The sequence below is a fragment of the Anopheles gambiae genome, chromosome X, assembly GCF_943734735.2.
Source record: "Anopheles gambiae chromosome X, idAnoGambNW_F1_1, whole genome shotgun sequence".
Lineage (NCBI taxonomy): Eukaryota > Metazoa > Arthropoda > Insecta > Diptera > Culicidae > Anopheles > Anopheles gambiae.
The window spans coordinates 3063999-3083533 of record NC_064600.1 but is presented as its reverse complement, the minus strand read 5'-3'; the positions used below and the strand labels follow the sequence as shown (position 1 = coordinate 3083533).

Below are 19535 nucleotides of genomic sequence, written 5' to 3'. Positions count from 1 at the left end.
ATGTGACTGAATCTCAACGAAAGATTCATAAAACCCAACACTAGTTTATATAAGATTGTAGAATAAATTAACCGCTTTGATTCAATTTAATTTTCTCCTGTTGAAGAAACAAGTTTACCAAACATTCTATCGGGCAATTCTTTCAAAAAAAAAAGGTAGAAACAGGCCAAGTGGTAGGTTTGCGCTTTATACCGACGAAAGTGGTTTTATTGATTTTTAAATATTTTTATTTCTTTGAAAAAGCAGACTTTTTTTAATCTATCCTCCCCAACCCGTACACACGAGTAATTGTTGCGTTTTTGAAAACCAAGTTTGGGCGAAGAGGGGGAAACAATCATCACACACGTTAATTGCTAGGCAAAACCAAAGAGTAGAGAACATAATACTATTGGTACATTGCTGTTAAACAAAACAATAATCACACCAACCGGATCGTAAGATTGATCGCGGGTTTGCCTTAAATTAAAACAAAAAAGCAATACATCTAATAGACTCTTAGTTAAGCTTCTTTAGCCGCATCCTTTATCATGCTTCTTCGTCTTCTAATTGGCGTAACGAGCTACGCGATCATGCCGGCCTATACTGGCACTCGTGACTTAATCAGTACCCCGCAAGCCGAGTTGACGACTGTACCACCGCGTACCGTCCCCCATCATCCTACGCTTCTCTATTTCAGTCACGGATAAAGATACTGCTAGGCACATGGATGAAAATGACTATTTAAAAAATAAAAAAACTAAAGCACCACAGAGACAGTCAAGCGACAGCCACAACCAGGCCTACTGCTTAACCCTATTACACCACCTTCCCCCACGACCTAACTGATTTGCTTGCATTGTTTGTTTTTTTAAATACCAAAAAGAAAACTAGTAGTAATAATACACATCTTTGCTACGGCAGCATGGGGCGGGGGAAGTGGGTCGACGTGAGTATTAGACTGAAAATTAGTAACGCTGCGCCAAAACACCTTTACATCAATCGAGAACCGTTCACGTGCGGGTCTCGTCGTTGCGTTCACACAGGGATCAATCCGTTTTGTTTCGTGGCCCACCATACTTACGCTCGTGTGCAGCACCCTCGCAAACGGAACGATTTAGTGAATAATTTCCATATCCTCTAGATCGCGGCTATAGCTGTGAATGGTGGTAGAACACATTTGTTCGTGTTTAATTGCATCGCCCCCCAAATAGGTTGCTGGTATCGGCACTTACCGGCTGACCGGACGGCTGTAGTTAGACATGGACGAGCCGGACCGGTGCTTGTTGCAGTCGTTCTCGTCCGCCCCGTCACCACCGAGCAGGTACAGCTGATCGAGATACTCGGAGGTGAGATAGGTGGGCAGGTCGGCCTCGTCGTCCTCGATCGGTCCGTACGTTTGAATGTCGTCCGCGTTTTCCTGCGAGTCCACCATGCTGAGCCACTGGCTGTTGTGGTTGCGGAACTTTTCCAGCTGCAAAACAAACAAATAAAAACACACACGCGAAATGAAGAAATGCAAACGTGCCAGGGTGGTCCGACGCGACGTACCGTTATCCGCGATGCCCATTCCGTGTCGGTGATGGCGATAATGTCCAGACAGACGTCGCACACGCGCCGTATCTCCTCGTTCTTGTCGTGCATCAGATCGATCAGGTAGGCGGGCGACTCCGTGTCCTTGATCATGTAGCAGCGGGTGCTTTCGTGGCGCAGCACCTGCTGAAACACGAACACGATCTGCAGCACCATCTCGTCGTCCTCCTGCTTCGCCTTCAGCAGCTCGATCAGGGACAGAATCACGTCCGCTTTGCACAGCAGCATAGCGCATGATTCGTCCAGTGCGCACGTGCCAATGAACACGACCATCTCTAATACCAGATCGTCCTTGTATTTACCTAGCCAGCAGCGAACGAAGAAAAGCAAACGTTTATTAGCAACGCTCATCACCAACAAGACAGGGCAATAATTGCGGCATTACCTGGTACAAGCATGGTTCGTATCAGCGGTATAAGGTTAAAGTTGTGAATGATTTGGGAATAATCGAGATCGGCCAGTGCCAAGTTGCCCAGTATGCCGAGACACTCGACGGAGAACTCTTCCTCGTCACACTCGGTTAGAATTTTGGCGAGATCGCCCACAAAGTCCTGTCGGGTGCGGCGAAACGTGTAATATTCAATCATTTCATTCTTCCGGATCTTCAAGGACACCGAATGCAATACCTACCACAAAGTGGGGCCGCAGCGTGTCGTGCAGCGAGATGTTGCGTATCATCTTCATGATCAGCGTGTCCTGGCACTTGAACGCGCGCGACATCAAGCTGTGCAGCCGGTTGTTCTCGATCATCATGGCCGCGTTGCGCCGGTTCAGCGCGAGATTGATGCCGAGCGCAATCAGGTCCGGGTCGGACTTTTGGTTCAGGTTCAGCAGCAGCATGTCCACCACGACCGGCACGCAGTCGGTGTACGTGAACATCGACTTCACCTTGTCGTCCAGGCTCATGTGGTACAGGATCTTCGTCACGATGCCGTGGTGCTTGTCGTCGCTCAGGAACGTGACCAGCTTCGGCAGCAGCCCGACGCGTATCATCTTCGCCCGCAGCCGCGCATCGAACGACAGGTTGAACAGCAGCTTGAGCGTCATCTGCACCAGATCCTTCTGGGACTGGAGCAGCCGCGGCAGCTTCTCTACGATGTTCAGCTCGTACATTTCCTCCTTGTTGTCGAGCACGATCGAGAGCTTCTTCAGGAAGGTGACGACCAGCACCAGCAGGTCAAAGTTTTGCCGCTCGAGCGCGGTCAGCAGCATCTTGACGATGTTCTTCTTGCGCATCTTCTCCTCGAGCTTCACGTTTTCCGCAATGTTCAGCAGCAGGTAGAAGGCGACCCGCAGCAGCTGCTCCTGCTTGCGGACGAACAGCTTGAACTGCTTGTTGATTTTGTCGTAATCGTCCTTCAGCTTGCGCGGGTCCGGCTTTTCGCACACCGCCACCGTGGTATCCGAGCCGGGCGTGTGCGAACCACTGCCGCCGCCGCCGCCGCCGGCATTCATCGACTCGGTCGAGTTGGAGCTGGTGATGGGGCTGACGAAACCAGCGCCCGCGCCACCCTGGCTCGTCGGGCTGGACTCGTTCGTCAGCTGCTCGTGGTAGCTGTTGTTCATCGAGTGGGCCTTTGTAAGCGGGCTGTTCAGGGTTATGCCGCTCCCGATCAGGCTGCCGCTCCAGTTGCCCGACTTGGGCCGCTGCTTCAGCTCCGGGATGCGCCGCCGTGGCGGCTCCATCTCCTTCGGCTTCTCCTGGTCGATGATCGTGTCCAGCTGCTCGGTGCTGCTCTTGCCGCCGCCCGCGACGCCCCCGTCCAGGTCCCGCTCCTTGCCGCTGCCCGTGCTGCAGCTGCTCGCGGACATGCTTTTGCGCGCGTCAATGTCGTGCTTCATCTGATCGTACCGGCGCAACTCGTAGTCGATCACGTCCATGCACAGCGACCCGATCTTGTAGTTCACTATCACCGAGTGGAAGTTGGTGTAGGTCGAGAAGCAGAAAAAGATGTAGATGATGTTGGTCGACAGGTCGAGCGACCGGCGCCAGTCTTCGCGCAGCACGCGCGAAAGCGCACTCAGTACCGCTTCTGGGGTGGGTGAGCGAAAAAGAGAGCGCAGGAAACAAAATAGATGGTGAAAAAGGGAACAGTCGGTACAATGGTACAGTTTAATGCTTAAGGGTAGATAATATCAGTGCTGGAAAATGTCAATGTCATAAGAAAATCGGACTGAAACAAAATCCATGTCAGCATCACGTACTCGATTGTGATGACCAGAGGTGATACTCAAAACGATTGGTGTGACCAAAACATGCTTCGTGACATTTTTGTGACCATCGCTTGGTCAGTCACTATGTCATGACTTTTTTATTATTGTGATCAGTTTTGCAAAATGTCACTGATATAGTCATAACAAATTCCGGCTGAAACAAAATCATGTCAGCATCACGAGCACTACTTTGATGATAAGGGGAGAGACTCAAACAGTTGTTGCAACCATCACATGATTGGTGACATTTTGTGTGGCCAGCTCTTGGTCAGTCTCTTGGTCGCGACATTTTGTGTCGGTGATCATCCCGATAGTCTTGGGAGATATGCGGTGCCGTGCGAGCGGTTCCAAGAAACAAAACGAGCATGTTTTCTCGCTCTGTGTGACCTGACAGACAATCAAACCAGACAGCGAGAAAGCATGCTCATTTTACCACACGCCCAGTAAGTTCCAAGAATGTCGTGATTATCATCGACAGAAAATGTCGTAACCAAGTGAGTGACCAAGAGTTGGGTGCTAAACAAAATGTCACCAAGCATGCAAGGTGCAAACTATTTGAGTCTCACCTCTGATCATCTCAGTTGTGTATGTGAGCTGATTTGAGTTTCGTTTCAGTCATGAGTGTTGGTGGTGACATTTCGCAGCACTGTTCACAGCCAGAAAAAGTCATGATTATGCTTGTGACGGCATTAAGCTTGTAAATCAGAGTATCACGGTTGACTCAAGCACTCGCATGTCGTGTTCGGCGTGTCATGACGCACTTTCATTGTGTATCAGCAATGAGCATCAAGCTACTACGGATATTTTCATCGTTTTCGTCGATGAACATCTCATGATGCTCATGACATTTTGCAGCACTGGGAAAGAGTCAACTGTTGCAGAAGTTTGCAAGCGTTGCCTCTAAACTCCGCAAACACTAGTGGATTGAACATACACGCTTATTCTATTCTTGCAATCGAGTTGTCTCGATGTCGAGTTTAAAATTGCTAAGTAAACAAAGGTACTTTGCTTCGACAAGCCTTTCATAGAATAGAAGCCCATCATAGAAGCCCATCAAGTAGTAGAGCTTGAAATTCTCTACGTGATCTGTCCATTCCACTCATGCCAGTTGGTCATCGACACCAAAACCAAGATCTATGAAAGCGTACATGGTCGACAGGCGTCTACAGCAAAATGATGAAAAGCGGTGGAAAATTCTTGACAGATAAATTAAGCATGGTTTATGTTCAGCCCGCGGGCGTTGCTATGGAGCAAATGGGAACTTTTTTGCTATTTTGATTTTTTAACTGAAAGTTAGAGCAATGTTATGCTCAATAGCTGATCCAATCCAAGGATCGCAATTATCATGCGTCGCCGAGTCACAAGCATACCAAATGTTTAATTTTAGCATTCTTCATTTGTTTCATTACCCCGTTTCAGTCCCTTACCATTCTTCTCCAGCTCTTCCAGATTGTCCGGATCGCGGGCGAGCTGCAGTATCAGCCGCGAGCCCTTCACCTTCTCCGCCAAATCCTCGTACAGTAGCTCGATGTAGTCGTCCACGTTGCGGATCGACGCCTTCTCCGTGTCGACCGGCGCGCTCGCTTTGTCCGAGATGCGCGAAACGGACCGCTGCTGATGGTGGTTGTGGTGACCGCCGGCCGCCCCGACGACGGGCGTTTCCACCACCTTCCGGTTCTTCAGGTAGTAGATGATCTGCTCAATATCGCACAGTTGCGATTTGTGGATCAGGTCGCACTTGTCCACCACCTCCCGCGCGAGCACGGCCGGATCGGTCTTCGAGTTGAGCGACTTGAGCCGAATGATCCGCTGGCAGTCCTTTAAAGCGAAAAGATGCAAATCGATTGTTTTAAATGTTATTCCACGACACACAACAAGCTACCGTTGCGAAATGACACCCTTTTTTTTTGCTTAATTTGCACACTTCCGCCGTGGGTAGGTGTGTTGGTGTGCTTGCGGACGTACAGACGTACCTTTTTATCCTCCAGCATGGGATCACCAGGGTCACCGAAGACGGCCGCTTCTAGTTTGTAGTTCACAATGAGTGCCTTTTCCGTGGGATGAGGTTCGACAGTTCCTCCCTTCCATCGTCTTGTTTGATAGTAGAGGGGGAGGATGAGGGGCGGGAGGGGGGGGGTGAAAAAACGGGTAAATTATAGAGTCAACACCAAACACGGTCGCTGCCAGCTGGTTGATAGGAGTTGCTTTATACACTTTTTTCTTTCTCATTTATCGATCGATTCGGAACCATCGGGAAAGCTTCCCCACAATACGTCTGGTTTTTCGCCTCATTGTGAAACTGGTACAATATTAGACGGTTTGTTCTTGCAATTTCGCGGTTTTCCCCCAACCCCGAGACTACCAAAAAGCTGCAAACGAATCATTGCCAAATTGCCCAACCGTCGGGTGCTGTGTTGCTCTCCTGCAGCTCTAACGACAAGTCCTACCCTTGGGCGACTGGAGAGGGGTGGCAGGCGGACAGCAAAAAAAAATCGATAAACCACCAAACCCCCCTACCGAAACGGATGGGGTGCAATCACTTCGTTGCTGTGCTTTTCTTCAAACGAGGGTGGGTGTCTTGCGAAGGTTTTTGATTTACCCCGCGCACCTGTGTGTGTGTGTGTGTGTGTGTGTGGGTGCGTCGCCCCCCTTGCCTTACTCACTTTTTAATGTATTTCGCATCCTCCGATTGCATCTGAGCGCCAGAAAACCGATACAGTGCTGTTACGATGTAGTAGATGTAGTGTACGGTAAAGAAACACAACGCTAATCCCGCTAGCAGGTGCAAAAAGCTGACCAACAGCATACAACGCAAAACTATCACTTTTCCTTCCGAGGGTTTTGCACTGTGCCCAGCACCGAGCGACGGTTCAACCGGGGTGTTTTGCTCGCTCGCAGCGCCGAATAAGCGGTGCGGCACGGTTCAACCGCACGCTGTCATTGACTTGCTGATGGAGGGGAGCGTGATGAAGGCCTGTCTACACAGGGATTGCAGGGATTTTATTTTCTAGGGGATTTTTTTTTTCCAACAACACTGGAATAGAGTTTTCATGCATCTTTTCATTTCTGCTGGTGTTGTTCGCTTTTCCAAACGTGCTAGCAATAGAAAAAAGAAAGAACTTATCAGCTTACAGAGCGACACATGGACTTCTATACATATCGCAATAGAAGCTGAGAAATGGATGTGCAAACATTGACAACTGCGGTTTCCAGGTCCAAAGAGCACCGAGCTGTGGCTTTACAGACGATATTTACAACAGTATCCATATTACTAGCTAAAATGAATTCGACTGTGCTTCTTACGCTATGCGATCATCGCACTACCCAAGTGCCACAAACGCCACTAAACGACTCAAGCTCACGTGCTCCTAAAACACTCCGGTTAGCACACTGTAAACGACTTGAGCATGAAAAAGTAAAACAGTTGGTGGTGTATGTCGTGACTCACGTTATCCACTTTATACAACACATCAATTTCTAATTGCTTTATCAATGTGAAACTGCATTTATTCATTGTACGTTCAAATGCCTGTTTGGCATTTTTTGTTTTATCTCGCTCATGACATTGGCATTCATCTGACATTTGCTCTGTCGTCCGTTATGTCTCTTCTTCTTTCTGGCTTGCTCCCTCAAATTCTAGTTACGCATATGCCACGAAAACATATAAACCGCCTATTTCGGGTAAATATTGTGCTTATGTTGTTCTATTCGAGTTATTTTTTATTTATTTGAGTCAAGACAAGTTTTCCCTGCAGTGCACAGAACTAGCAACAGAACTACCCAAGCGCCACAGGATGGTCGAACGCCGGTTAAGGGTTACATAGACCTGTATCTAATATGTTCCTTGGGTTTCTGGCATAAAGCCATAAATATGTCATTACAATAATACCACAACATTCACATTAAACAATCGTTACGCGTTTAGAGTGGTCGAAAGCGTTAAGGAAACGGTATAAATTTTAAATATGACTTTAAACCATACACTATATACGACATACAAAATCCCACTGTACGCTACGGAGTAAGAAGAAGATGATACTTTAGAAAGAACTCAAATGATCGTCTGAACGCTTGGGTGTCAATCGCATCAAAAATGGCTGTTTCACAATTGGTGGAGAAGCTAAAGGTATTTAATTTATTTATTTTGCTCAATTTCTGAAAAATTACGCCCGTATAACATTTTGTGCCCGGTGTTTGGCGAATTCGTTTATCTCAGTTTGGCGACAGGTACGTTTTGGTGAATTTCGTCGTGAAGCCGGTGGAAGATCCACCGTATAGCGGCTCCCGGGTGGGGTTTGGATTTGCGGAGCGAAACAAGTTTCTCTCGAGCGAAATATGGCATTCGTTCGTCTACCCGAAGCTTCTTGAAATATTTGACCAAAATTTGGCTTTGATTGGTGAAAACCTTGATCCGGCGTACGAAAAGGATAAGGATTATTACTTGAAATGTGTCGAGCGTCCCTACCTGGAAATGAGGGTTAACATCCGGGATGGTTCTTATCGCAACAGATTGAACATTTTGTTTCAAGAGGAGCTGAGAAATTTACACCAATCCTGCTTTTTTGTTGAAATTAGAGATCAAGGGCGTACTTTTGTGGAGATGATTAAGCGTCGCGACGAGTTTATTGACAAACTGTTAGATGAGAACAAAAGAATGAAGGCGCAGATCGCGGCTCATGAATCAGGCGCTCCGAAAGACGCTACCGGAGTAGAAGGAAACGATCCGAAGCCAGTTAAAGAGCACGTGCCCGAGGCTCCGCCCGCCCATCCAGCCCTTATCAAAAGAACCTACAAACCGTCAGCCGATAGCTCCCAACCCGGTCCTTCATCCGCACCCGACTTTTACACAACGAAAATTCTCGGTAAATCTCCAACACGCCAAAACTCACCAAGCGGCTCAACCCTTTCGCTCGATGCTGTTAGTAGTACGGACAGTGAGAATGGGCAGAAGCAAGGTTTTTTCACGGAAAGCCCGGACGAGCAGGCGTGTAAAATGGCATGGCAGAAAATGGCAGACAAACGGAAGCAGGAAGACTTGGGAGGGCCGAGCAAAACAAAAAGCCACAAGGCTAAGAAAGTCACAAACAACGATCAAGATGAAAAGGAAGAAGAAAAACCTAAAGTGCTGTAAGTACTGAATATATCTAAATTGTTGATCGATCAGTTTTCTACATTGCTTTTACTCGTTTGCAGCAATTGCACCGACATGCCTGAATCGGAAATCTTAGCCACATTTGCCGATTACAGGCAGGAGCTGCACGAAATATTTCTGAAGCACAAAGATGAACTAGAAGAGCAGTGGATGGCGAATAAGGAGCTGGTCGACTATACAGACGTTGGTCACTTGTTTAATGAGGATCAGAAGATGGCCATGATGCAAGTACTGGAAAATGAATTTGTGCCAATTGAACTAAATGGAAAGGTAATGGTGCTGCTTTGAAAAAAAACATTACCAAAACTATAACCTCACTTACGTCTCAATATTGCAGTACACTGAATTTTTTACCTCCACTCTGCTGATGGAATGGATTATACGTATTTTCATGAAGCGGTACAAATTTACAACTCGCCAAGAGGCCTTAAAACATATCAGGAAGCAGGAAGAGGAGGTCCTTGAATACATTGCCAGAGATTGGTAATAAGCCACCATATGTGATCTGATCATGGTTCCTTAACATTTACATTTGTTTTACAAATTTCTCATTGCCATTTTTTTGTATTCAATAAATACGGCAGTGCGGCCGTTTTGCTTGCTTGCTTGCTACATTACCCTTTACGCTTATCCGCTTCCATCAATGCTTATTGCTTAAAAAAATCAAAATATTAATAAAAATTCAATAGCAAGTAAGGAAACGACAATGTGTGGTGTAATTCTTTGCATGATTTCCCGAATGAAATATACGTGAATTACGAGCAAAAAAAGGAGCATTATTGATACTTATTTTTATTTTATTTCTTTCTGTCATTTTATAAACTCAACTGTAAGAGCATGTTTTCACATTTTCGGATTCATCACAGTTTTTTTTTTCGGGCACGCAATAGGAGTTTGTACTGTTTTGTCTAAATGAGACTCGGTCAGATTTTTCGTCTTTCTGTTTTTGTTGAGTGGCATTGTTTTGGGGGCGACGGTTCTTCAAAAACACGTCGGTACATGTTTGTCGTTGCTGTTGAACTCATATTATCTATTGATGCTTGCGTTACAATCGTCATGCAATGTCTAATTTTTCGTTTTAACTATTGTTTTCCTCCTCGTTCAAACATTAACTTGTACAAAAATAAGAAAACATGGTGTGCCAATTGTTTAAACCAGGGGTCTCCAAACTTTTCAGTTCGCGGGTCGCATTGCTTCACAATCAACGTAGTTGAGGGTCATTTTGACGCTACCTTTAGAATGGGTAGGGACCGCAAGCGCCCCGCGAGCCGTAGTTTGGAGAGCCCTAGTTTAATCCATTTAATCAAAATGGTGAGACTGTAGTTTTTTTTTATCGTGGAAACATCCTGCTCTTGTATCAATGCGTCGGGAGAATGGAACTGGATGTTTTGTTGTTTTTTTTTTAATTTTTTTTTCACCTCCCCTCTCAAATTTCGTTTCGCCGTTGAAGAGGGACAAGGCGTCTGTTTGTAACAAAGCCCGATTGGTGTTCTCGCTTCTGTTCGATGAACCCTTCGACGTACGCGATCATGCAGGATCTCTTCTTCTTCCCTGTGGAAATGAAGATCAGCCTTTTACGTCACAATGGAGAAGCGTTACTCGCCTTTTATTATTCCCAAGCAACATTTTGAATGTACTTTCGTCACCCACGCGACCGACTGGTGTAACCGTCCAAATAGACATACAGCAAAAACGTCGCGCGCGACGACGCCGCGCGCGACAAACAGTAGCTCAATTTTGCAAACAGAGCTACTCGTCGCGCGCGACAATTTTGCTTCATCCTAAATAATCAAATTATCTAGTTTTTTACAAGCCAGATTAATGCCAAACGCAAAAAAATAGATTTGAACATATTTTAACCTATTTTTGTGTGTTTTCAAATAAAAAACAAGTTGGTTGACTGAGTCAAATGAGCTACTTTAATCTACACCGAGTGAAATTTTGAGCTATTTTTCGTCGTGAGCGACGTTGTCGCTCTATGTCTATTTGGACGGTAATAGAACAGGATTCTAGATGCTTATTTCCTGTGTCAATAATAAATAATTACTGCACTTGGAATATCACCAAACAATGTGGTTTTATGCCCGATTTAAGAAACTATACAGGCGGTCCCCGAGATACACGGTTAATGGGGACCGAAAACGGCCGCAAAATACCGCGTATCTCGAATTTCCGCGTAAGTCGAATCTCGTGATTTCCAGCTAAAATATCACAAATTTTCGTGTAATTTTGCAAGTAGGGGGCGGTTTTAGTCACTTTATGAATTATTTGATATGATTCTGACTGAATATAACTGTTTTAAACCTTTTGAAATAGTTTTTAACATTCGATCAAAACGGAAATTATTTGGAAATTTGCAATTGATGTGTCAAATCAGTACAATTTGCTCAAAGAATTGTCAAATTTAGAAAACCGCGTATCTCCGAATCCGCGTATAAGAGGTACCGTGTATCTCGGGGACCGCCTGTAATCTGAATGTGTTGGATTGAAAGCGTATTTATCACATTTTTGTTAGTTCTAATTCCTCTTAAATTTACATGTTCAAATGCGCGTTCAGAGTTCATGTCAGTTTCGTTTAATTGAGCTACTGCTGCACTGAGCACGTCTACGCACGATGAAACTCGCATACGGTGTTGTGGCATCATCGTAGATGCTGTTATTACCAAATATCATTCAAAAAATCGACAAAATTTGCGGCGAGTCTCTGACCATTCCCTCACTAGACCCTCTGGCACCAATCAAACAAAACATTGAACGTGACAAATGTATGAAATATGACGGGTCGAGATCAAGGTGGATTTTAAAATATCAGGTGGTGGACTCTAGTGCATTTTGACAATTCGTCACTTGACATAAGGTCCCCAGGATTCAAACTTTGTTTACATTAATTAAATTTGTTCATATAATTTATCTACCCCATTTTTTCGAATTAATATTCTTTAAAAATATATTTTGGACTTTGTGAGTTCTTATTTAACATTGAAACATACATTAAAGTGTGTTATTTTGTGTTATTCTGTGAATTTATTCTAGAATTCTTTGTGTTTTCGACATTATTGATGATAAAAATTAAGAAATCATTATTTTTTTTCAATTTTTACATTAATTCCTCATTATCTACGAGCCGCATGGACAATTTACTTGAGATTAGAACTCATGCTAGCATGATTTTAAATTTCGTGCATAAACAAATCATCAAATTTTTTGTTAATATATTACGTTTTTTCGATAAAATCAATAGACACACTACCCAAATAGCCAGAATTGCTTAAGCAGCTCATTTTGGCACGCTAAAGATCGCTGCTCTAATTCGCCTTTTGCAGTAGATAAACAGCATCAAAGTTCTATGTGGGTCTTTCAAACAGCGCCTAAGCAGCTTCCTTATGCCACGATGCCAGGGATTATTTTTCTTTGTGTTATATTTTCAAGCAAGCGTCATCGATGAAATAAACAACAAGATTTGTTTCGTTTAATCACATATGTATATTTTTAAATCTTTTGTATTGATGAATTACACAAAATTTTACACAATTTACTGATATTTCACAATCACTTCACTCAATATTCATTCTTCATTCCTTGTTTCTATTCATTCCTTGTTTGTTTGAACTGTCTTAGGCGGCGCTCTGGGACCAATCGAACGAGACAAACAAACACGACTCTGTTCGATAGGTGCACTATCAGGCGGCGCTCTAGCAGCAATCGAACACGACATCCGACACGAACAAACCCATATAATCATATGGAGGTGCACTGTCAGACACAAACAAACAAACTAGACAAACGTCGAGTCGAACATGTCAGTTGATTCTGTCTGTGATGTTCGATACCCACCTGTGCTGTGAGTACCTTGGCTGTCAAACGCTTCACAGCTACAGTAGATAGAATTCAATTCGGGACATTTTTAAGTTTGTTTACGTAGTTTGTCTCTTTTTCTTCTTAAAATTGCGTGCAAAATATTTAAAAAAGCTATCAATAATTATTGTTAAACTTTTCAATCAATTATAACATCAAATATAAAGGATTGAAATGTATTAAACTATTGTGTGTACATAATCCATGTGTATGCACTGTATATGTTTTGGCATGGACGTTTGTTTACATTTTTCAATATTAAATTTGAATGATTTCTATGTTATTATAGATGTGAATAACTAGTAAATTATGAGTTGAATCTTCCCCCTGTAGGTAGATATTCATTTAAACTATGAAAATGCTTCATTTTCGAGACGAAAAGAAAGGCGTATTGCAGTGCATCATGACAGGTCTATAAGACATCGAACAGCTGACAGAGCACCTATCGAACAGAGTCGTGTTTGTTTGTCTCGTTCGATTGGTCCCAGAGCGCCGCCTCAGCTGTTCGATGTCTTATAGACCTGTCATGATGCACTGCAATACGCCTATCTTTTCATCTCGAAAATGAAGCATTTTCATAGTTTAAATGAATATCCTTCTGCAGGGGGAAGATTCAACAAATAATTTACTACTTATTCACATCAATAATAACATAAAAATCATAAAAAAGTTAAAATTGAAAAATGTAAATAAACATCCATGCCAAAACACATACAGTGCACACACATGCATTATGTACACGCAATAGTTTAATATGTTTCAAACCTGTATATTTGATGTTATAATTAATTGCGAAGCATTGCAAATATTATTGATAGCAATTTTAAATATTCTGGTCGCAATTTTAAGACGAACAAGAGGCAAACTACGTAAACAAACTTGAAAATGTCCCGAATTGAAGTCTATCTACTGTAGCTGTGAAGCGTTTGACAGCCAAGGTACTCACAGCACAGGTGGGTATCGCACATCACAGACAGAATCAACTGACATGTTCGACTCGATGTTTGTCTTGTTTGTTTGTTTGTGTCTCACAGTGCACCTCCATATGATTGTGTGGGTTTGTTCGTGTCGGATGTCGTGTTCGATTGCTGCTAGAGTGCCGCCTTACCCGGCGCTCTAGCACCAATCGAACACGACATCGAACATGAAAAATGCAAAGTGGGTATAGGGACTAGGTGGGCTTATAGGTTTGGCGGGAAGGCCATATTGGACGAACGAATGACAGGAGGGGATTCGATTGTGATACGTAGTTTTTCACGCACACTACGACACATCAACCAAAACAGCCATTGGAATTCTCACGCATACATCAACAAATGATCGAATCCCCTCCTGTCATTTCGTTTTCATTTTTCTACAGCACGGCTGTCAAATTGTTCGGGATAAGCCCACCTGTATAATAAACCCACTTTGGAAAAATGTATGGGATTTGACATGTTTGTCTTGTTTGTTTGTTTGTGTCTGACAGTGCACCTCCATATGATTATATGGGTTTGTTCGAGTTGGTTGTCGTGTTCGATTGGTGCCAGAGCGCAGCCTTACGGTGCACCTCCATATACAGTAGAATGTCGATTATCCGGGGGTGGATTAATCGGTGGGCGATTTAACCGTACGCATACATTTGACAGCAATTCAATCATGGTGAACATTTGCAGTGATAGTTAGGTAGGTGTTGTTTGTAAATAGAAACTGGTGTACAGGGATTAACAGATGTCAAAACAGAAGCGATAAAAATCATTCTTCTAAATACATACACCTTGATCCAGTCCCATGCTGCCCGGATAATCGATGATCTACTGTACATCACATACGTTTGTTTGAGTTGGATGTCTTTCTTTATGGATGGTCGAACGCCGGTTAAGGCACTGGTCTAATCTTGTTGGGCGCAACATTGTTGCAGACAAAATGTATGGATTTTGACAGCTAGCGCAACTTTGTTGCATGCCAAATTCAATCCAATTTGATTTTTGTCTGGCAACATTTTCTATTTACCTTGGTCATGGTAATCGGGTGTATGAAATGACACAGCAGCAGCGTGCGTTTTGTTGACATCCGCTAAATTTGGATTTTAAGCATTTATAATACATTTTTTGGTGTACAGTGGAGCGCCGTTTATCCGGGTACCTTTTATCCGGCTTTCCGTTTATCCGTGCTGTTGAGAAATGACAGTTCAATACAAAAGTGACATTGGGTTATGAGGAGAATATTTGAAAAAGCGGTTATAAGAGCACATTGTCATAACAAAAAACACTAGAAGTCATGGCAAATTTTAAAAATTTTCTTTCGAAAAACATGAAGTTAATAAAAACTGGGTTATTTTATCAAAAAATAAGAAAAATTTCCAAAAAATAACCAGGAATTGGTGATAAAATATATGATTTGACTCATTATCCGTGTTATTCGCTTATCCGGGCGAAGCCAAGTCCCGAGAAGCCCGGATAAACGGCGCTCCACTGTATATTTTGTTTTTTCAACACTTCATTCAGTAAGTGAATGATAAAAAATAAACTCTGAGCTGTTAATTGGCAATTTTTTTTACGCTAAACAATGTCAAAGCGAAATGTTGCCAGCAACATTCATAGACCACCTCAGCGATATGTTGCCGAGCAACAATGTTGCGCGCAACAACATTAGACCGCTGCCTAAGATTTACATAGACCTGTATCTAATATGTTCCTTGGGTTTCTGGCATAAAGCCATAAATATGTCATTACAATAATACCACAAAATTCACATTAAACAATCGTTACGCGTTCAGAGTGGTCGAAAGCGTTAAGGAAACGGTATAAATTTTAAATATGACTTTAAACCATCAACTATATACGACATACAAAATCCCACTGTACGCTACGGAGTAAGAAGAAGATGATACTTTAGAAAGAACTCAAATGATCGTCTGAACGCTTGGGTGTCAATCGCATCAAAAATGGCTGTTTCGCAATTGGTGGAGAAGCTAAAGGTATTTAATTTATTTATTATGCTCAATTTCTGAAAAATTACGCCTGTATAACATTTTGTGCCCGGTGTTTGGCGAATTCGTTTATCTCAGTTTGGCGACAGGTACGTTTTGGTGAATTTCGTCGTGAAGCCGGTGGAAGATCCACCGTATAGCGGCTCCCGGGTGGGGTTTGGATTTGCGGAGCGAAACAAGTTTCTCTCGAGCGAAATATGGCATTCGTTCGTCTACCCGAAGCTTCTTGAAATATTTGACCAAAATTTGGCTTTGATTGGTGAAAACCTTGATCCGGCGTACGAAAAGGATAAGGATTATTACTTGAAATGTGTCGAGCGTCCCTACCTGGAAATGAGGGTTAACATCCGGGATGGTTCTTATCGCGACAGATTGAACATTTTGTTTCAAGAGGAGCTGAGAAATTTACACCAATCCTGCTTTTTTGTTGAAATTAGAGATCAAGGGCGTACTTTTGTGGAGATAATTAAGCGTCGCGACGAGTTTATTGACAAACTGTTAGATGAGAACAAAAGAATGAAGGCGCAGATCGCGGCTCATGAATCAGGCGCTCCGAAAGACGCTACCGGAGTAGAAGGAAACGATCCGAAGCCAGTTAAAGAGCACGTGCCCGAGGCTCCGCCCGCCCATCCAGCCCTTATCAAAAGAACCTACAAACCGTCAGCCGATAGCTCCCAACCCGGTCCTTCATCCGCACCCGACTTTTACACAACGAAAATTCTCGGTAAATCTCCAACACGCCAAAACTCACCAAGCGGCTCAACCCCCGAGCAGGCGTGTAAAATGGCATGGCAGAAAATGGCAGACAAACGGAAGCAGGAAGACTTGGGAGGGCCGAGCAAAACAAAAAGCCACAAGCCACAAACAACGATCAAGATGAAAAGGAAGAAGAAAAACCTAAAGTGCTGTAAGTACTGAATATATCTAAATTGTTGATCGATCAGTTTTCTACATTGCTTTTACTCGTTTGCAGCAATTGCACCGACATGCCTGAATCGGAAATCTTAGCCACATTTGCCGATTACAGGCAGGAGCTGCACGAAATATTTCTGAAGCACAAAGATGAACTAGAAGAGCAGTGGATGGCGAATAAGGAGCTGGTCGACTATACAGACGTTGGTCACTTGTTTAATGAGGATCAGAAGATGGCCATGATGCAAGTACTGGAAAATGAATTTGTGCCAATTGAACTAAATGGAAAGGTAATGGTGCTGCTTTGAAAAAAAAAAAACATTACCAAAACTATAACCTCACTTACGTCTCAATATTGCAGTACACTGAATTTTTTACCTCCACTCTGCTGATGGAATGGATTATACGTATTTTCATGAAGCGGTACAAATTTACAACTCGCCAAGAGGCCTTAAAACTTATCAGGAAGCAGGAAGAGGAGGTCCTTGAATACATTGCCAGAGATTGGTAATAAGCCACCATATGTGATCTGATCATGGTTCCTTAACATTTACATTTGTTTTACAAATTTCTCATTGCCATTTTTTTTGTATTTAATAAATACGGCAGTGCGGCCGTTTTGCTTACTTGCTTGCTACATTACCCTTTACGCTTATCTGCTTCCATCAATGCTTATTGCTTAAAAAAAATCAAAATATGAATAACAATTCAATAGCAAGTAAGGAAACGACAATGTGTGGTGTAATTCTTTGCATGATTTCCCGAATGAAATATACGTGAATTACGAGCAAAAAAAGGAGCATTATTGATACTTATTTTTATTTTATTTCTTTCTGTCATTTTATAAACTCAACTGTAAGAGCATGTTTTCACATTTTCGCATTCATCACAGTTTTTTTTCGGGCACGCAATAGGAGTTTGTACTGTTTTGTCTAAATGAGACTTGGTCAGATTTTTCGTCTTTCTGTTTTTGTTGAGTGGCATTGTTTTGGGGGCGACGGTTCTTCAAAAACACGTCGGTACATGTTTGTCGTTGCTGTTGAACTCATATTATCTATTGATGCTTGCTTTACAATCGTCATGCAATGTCTAATTTTTCGTTTTAACTATTGTTTTCCTCCTCGTTCAAACATTAACTTGTACAAAAATAAGAAAACATGGTGTGCCAATTGTTTAAACCAGGGGTCACCAAACTTTTAAGTTCGCGGGTCGCATTGCTTCACAATCAACGTAGTTGAGGGTCATTTTGACGCTACCTTTAGAATGGGTAGGGACCGCAAGCGCCCCGCGAGCCGTAGTTTGGAGAGCCCTAGTTAAATCCATTTAATCCAAATGGTGAGACTGTAGTTTTTTTTATCGTGGAAACATCCTGCTCTTGTATCAATGCGTCGGGAGAATGGAACTGGATGTTTTGTTGTTTTTTTTTTAATTTTTTTTTCACCTCCCTCTCAAATTTCGTTTCGACGTTGAAGAGGGACAAGGCGTCTGTTTGTAACAAAGCCCGATTGGTGTTCTCGCTTCTGTTCGATGAACCCTTCGACGTACGTGATCATGCAGGATCTCTTCTTCTTCCCTGTGGAAATGAAGATCAGCCTTTTACGTCACAATGGAGAAGCGTTACTCGCCTTTTATTATTCCCAAGCAACATTTTGAATGTACTTTCGTCACCCACGCGACCGACTGGTGTAATAATTGAAATAAAAAATGTACAGCAATTATCCGCAGTACGAGAGACCGATATACACGAATTCTAGAGGCAAAAGAACTCCGTTGGAGCCAAAGCATCTTTAAACTATACAAACAACAACATACGCGAATTCGTGTACATTGGACAGATTCATACGTATTTTTTAACTATATTAATATTTTGCTAACCTGTGGAGCTATGTAGCTTACATTTTTTTCTCTGGATATTTGATTTTCCAGTCGTTTGGTGGTCGACTATCGCCCATTACTCAAATCTCACTTGCTTCAGTGCTGGTCCCAAGCGCCACAGATTAAGCTTAAACGACTGGAAAATCGAATATCGATAGAAAAAAAATGAAAGCACCACAGCTTCATTGGTTTGATCAATAGATGGCGTATTACAACTCATCATTATATAGTTGTCCTTTTCTTGCAATGTGTTTCGACAAGTTTCATCTAATTATGACCTATATAGCCTTCTGACTTTCCGAGCAAAAATCTATATGAATGGTCGGTGTTGGTCAGATACGTGGGTGTTACAGAGTTTCCCACGATTTATAGGTTCCCATTAATTTTTGGTTTGTTCCCATAATTTTTTTGGTAGGTTCCCACGATTTTTTGACCGTTTTCCCGATTTTTTGGTTTATTTGTATTGACATCCAATCGGACAATACCAACAAATCATGGTGGAACTACTGAGCGTTTCTACATACACCGAGAAAGCAGCTGAGAAAATAACTGACAGCATGCTTTGACAGCGACTGACAGCATTTTCGGTGAGAGAAATCTCCTCTGCATGCAAATAACGATGGAGCTGAGAAAATTTCTAATTGGAAGTTTATGACAAACGATAAATTTTAGTTTGCATTTTTCGCGGCCTGTCAAATTTTATATGGGATTTGACAGATAACGTCGGACGTGCGATTTCGTCGTCCGACGTTATCTGTCAAATCCCTTATAAATCTCGTCCGATAAAATCGCATCCGATGAGCGTTGCCACGAGCCTGACTGCTTTTTTGCATGAACAAAAAATGGGAGGTTTTCATGCCACAAAAAAAATGAAAATGAGAAAAACTCTTTCAAACAGTGATGTATTCACGATTTTTCATTCCAATCTCGAAGCGAAAAAAAACCCATTTGACGCACACGCAGTCAAATGTAGGCCCCAAACGTCAA

General features: G+C 42.9%; 2 protein-coding genes and 1 long non-coding RNA gene across 3 annotated transcripts; 2 read left to right on the top strand and 1 right to left on the bottom strand.

The window, feature by feature from the left end:
- Positions 1 to 174: 174 nt before the first annotated feature.
- On the bottom strand, positions 175 to 7070 carry LOC1272078 (kinesin-associated protein 3). The gene is made up of 8 exons (XM_310949.6): positions 6447 to 7070; positions 5757 to 5874; positions 5211 to 5601; positions 2200 to 3602; positions 1955 to 2120; positions 1528 to 1871; positions 1212 to 1450; positions 175 to 1133 (listed from the first exon to the last, which is right to left on the bottom strand). Exons 1-8 carry the CDS (start codon positions 6587 to 6589, stop codon positions 1094 to 1096), a joined length of 2844 nt encoding a protein of 947 aa, XP_310949.6. The 5' UTR covers positions 6590 to 7070; the 3' UTR covers positions 175 to 1093.
- Positions 7071 to 7173: 103 nt separating this feature from the next.
- LOC5666736 (uncharacterized) lies at positions 7174 to 9637 on the top strand. The gene is made up of 4 exons (XM_001687710.3): positions 7174 to 7909; positions 8000 to 8910; positions 8977 to 9205; positions 9273 to 9637. The coding sequence occupies exons 1-4, from the start codon at positions 7877 to 7879 to the stop codon at positions 9420 to 9422; spliced, it is 1323 nt and encodes a 440-aa protein (XP_001687762.3). The 5' UTR covers positions 7174 to 7876; the 3' UTR covers positions 9423 to 9637.
- A 5852-nt stretch (positions 9638 to 15489) lies between these two features.
- Positions 15490 to 17479, top strand: LOC11175945 (uncharacterized). The gene is made up of 4 exons (XR_009767180.1): positions 15490 to 15749; positions 15840 to 16668; positions 16735 to 16963; positions 17035 to 17479. It is a non-coding gene; the product is annotated as an uncharacterized LOC11175945 (long non-coding RNA).
- Positions 17480 to 19535: the final 2056 nt, after the last annotated feature.

Excerpts from the sequence above, each read along its gene's own strand:
- LOC5666736 (XM_001687710.3), top strand. The coding sequence starts at position 7,877 with ATGGCTGTTTCACAATTGGTGGAGAAGCTAAAG. Across the intron at positions 8,911-8,976 it reads GAAGAAAAACCTAAAGTGCT|CAATTGCACCGACATGCCTG; the intron begins GTAAGTACTGAA and ends ACTCGTTTGCAG. Across the intron at positions 9,206-9,272 it reads CAATTGAACTAAATGGAAAG|TACACTGAATTTTTTACCTC; the intron begins GTAATGGTGCTG and ends TCAATATTGCAG.
- LOC1272078 (XM_310949.6), bottom strand. The coding sequence starts at position 6,589 with ATGCTGTTGGTCAGCTTTTTGCACCTGCTAGCGGGATTAGCGTTGTGT. Across the intron at positions 3,603-5,210 it reads GGAAGAGCTGGAGAAGAATG|AAGCGGTACTGAGTGCGCTT; the intron begins GTAAGGGACTGA and ends CACCCACCCCAG. Across the intron at positions 1,872-1,954 it reads ACGAACCATGCTTGTACCAG|GTAAATACAAGGACGATCTG; the intron begins GTAATGCCGCAA and ends GCTGCTGGCTAG.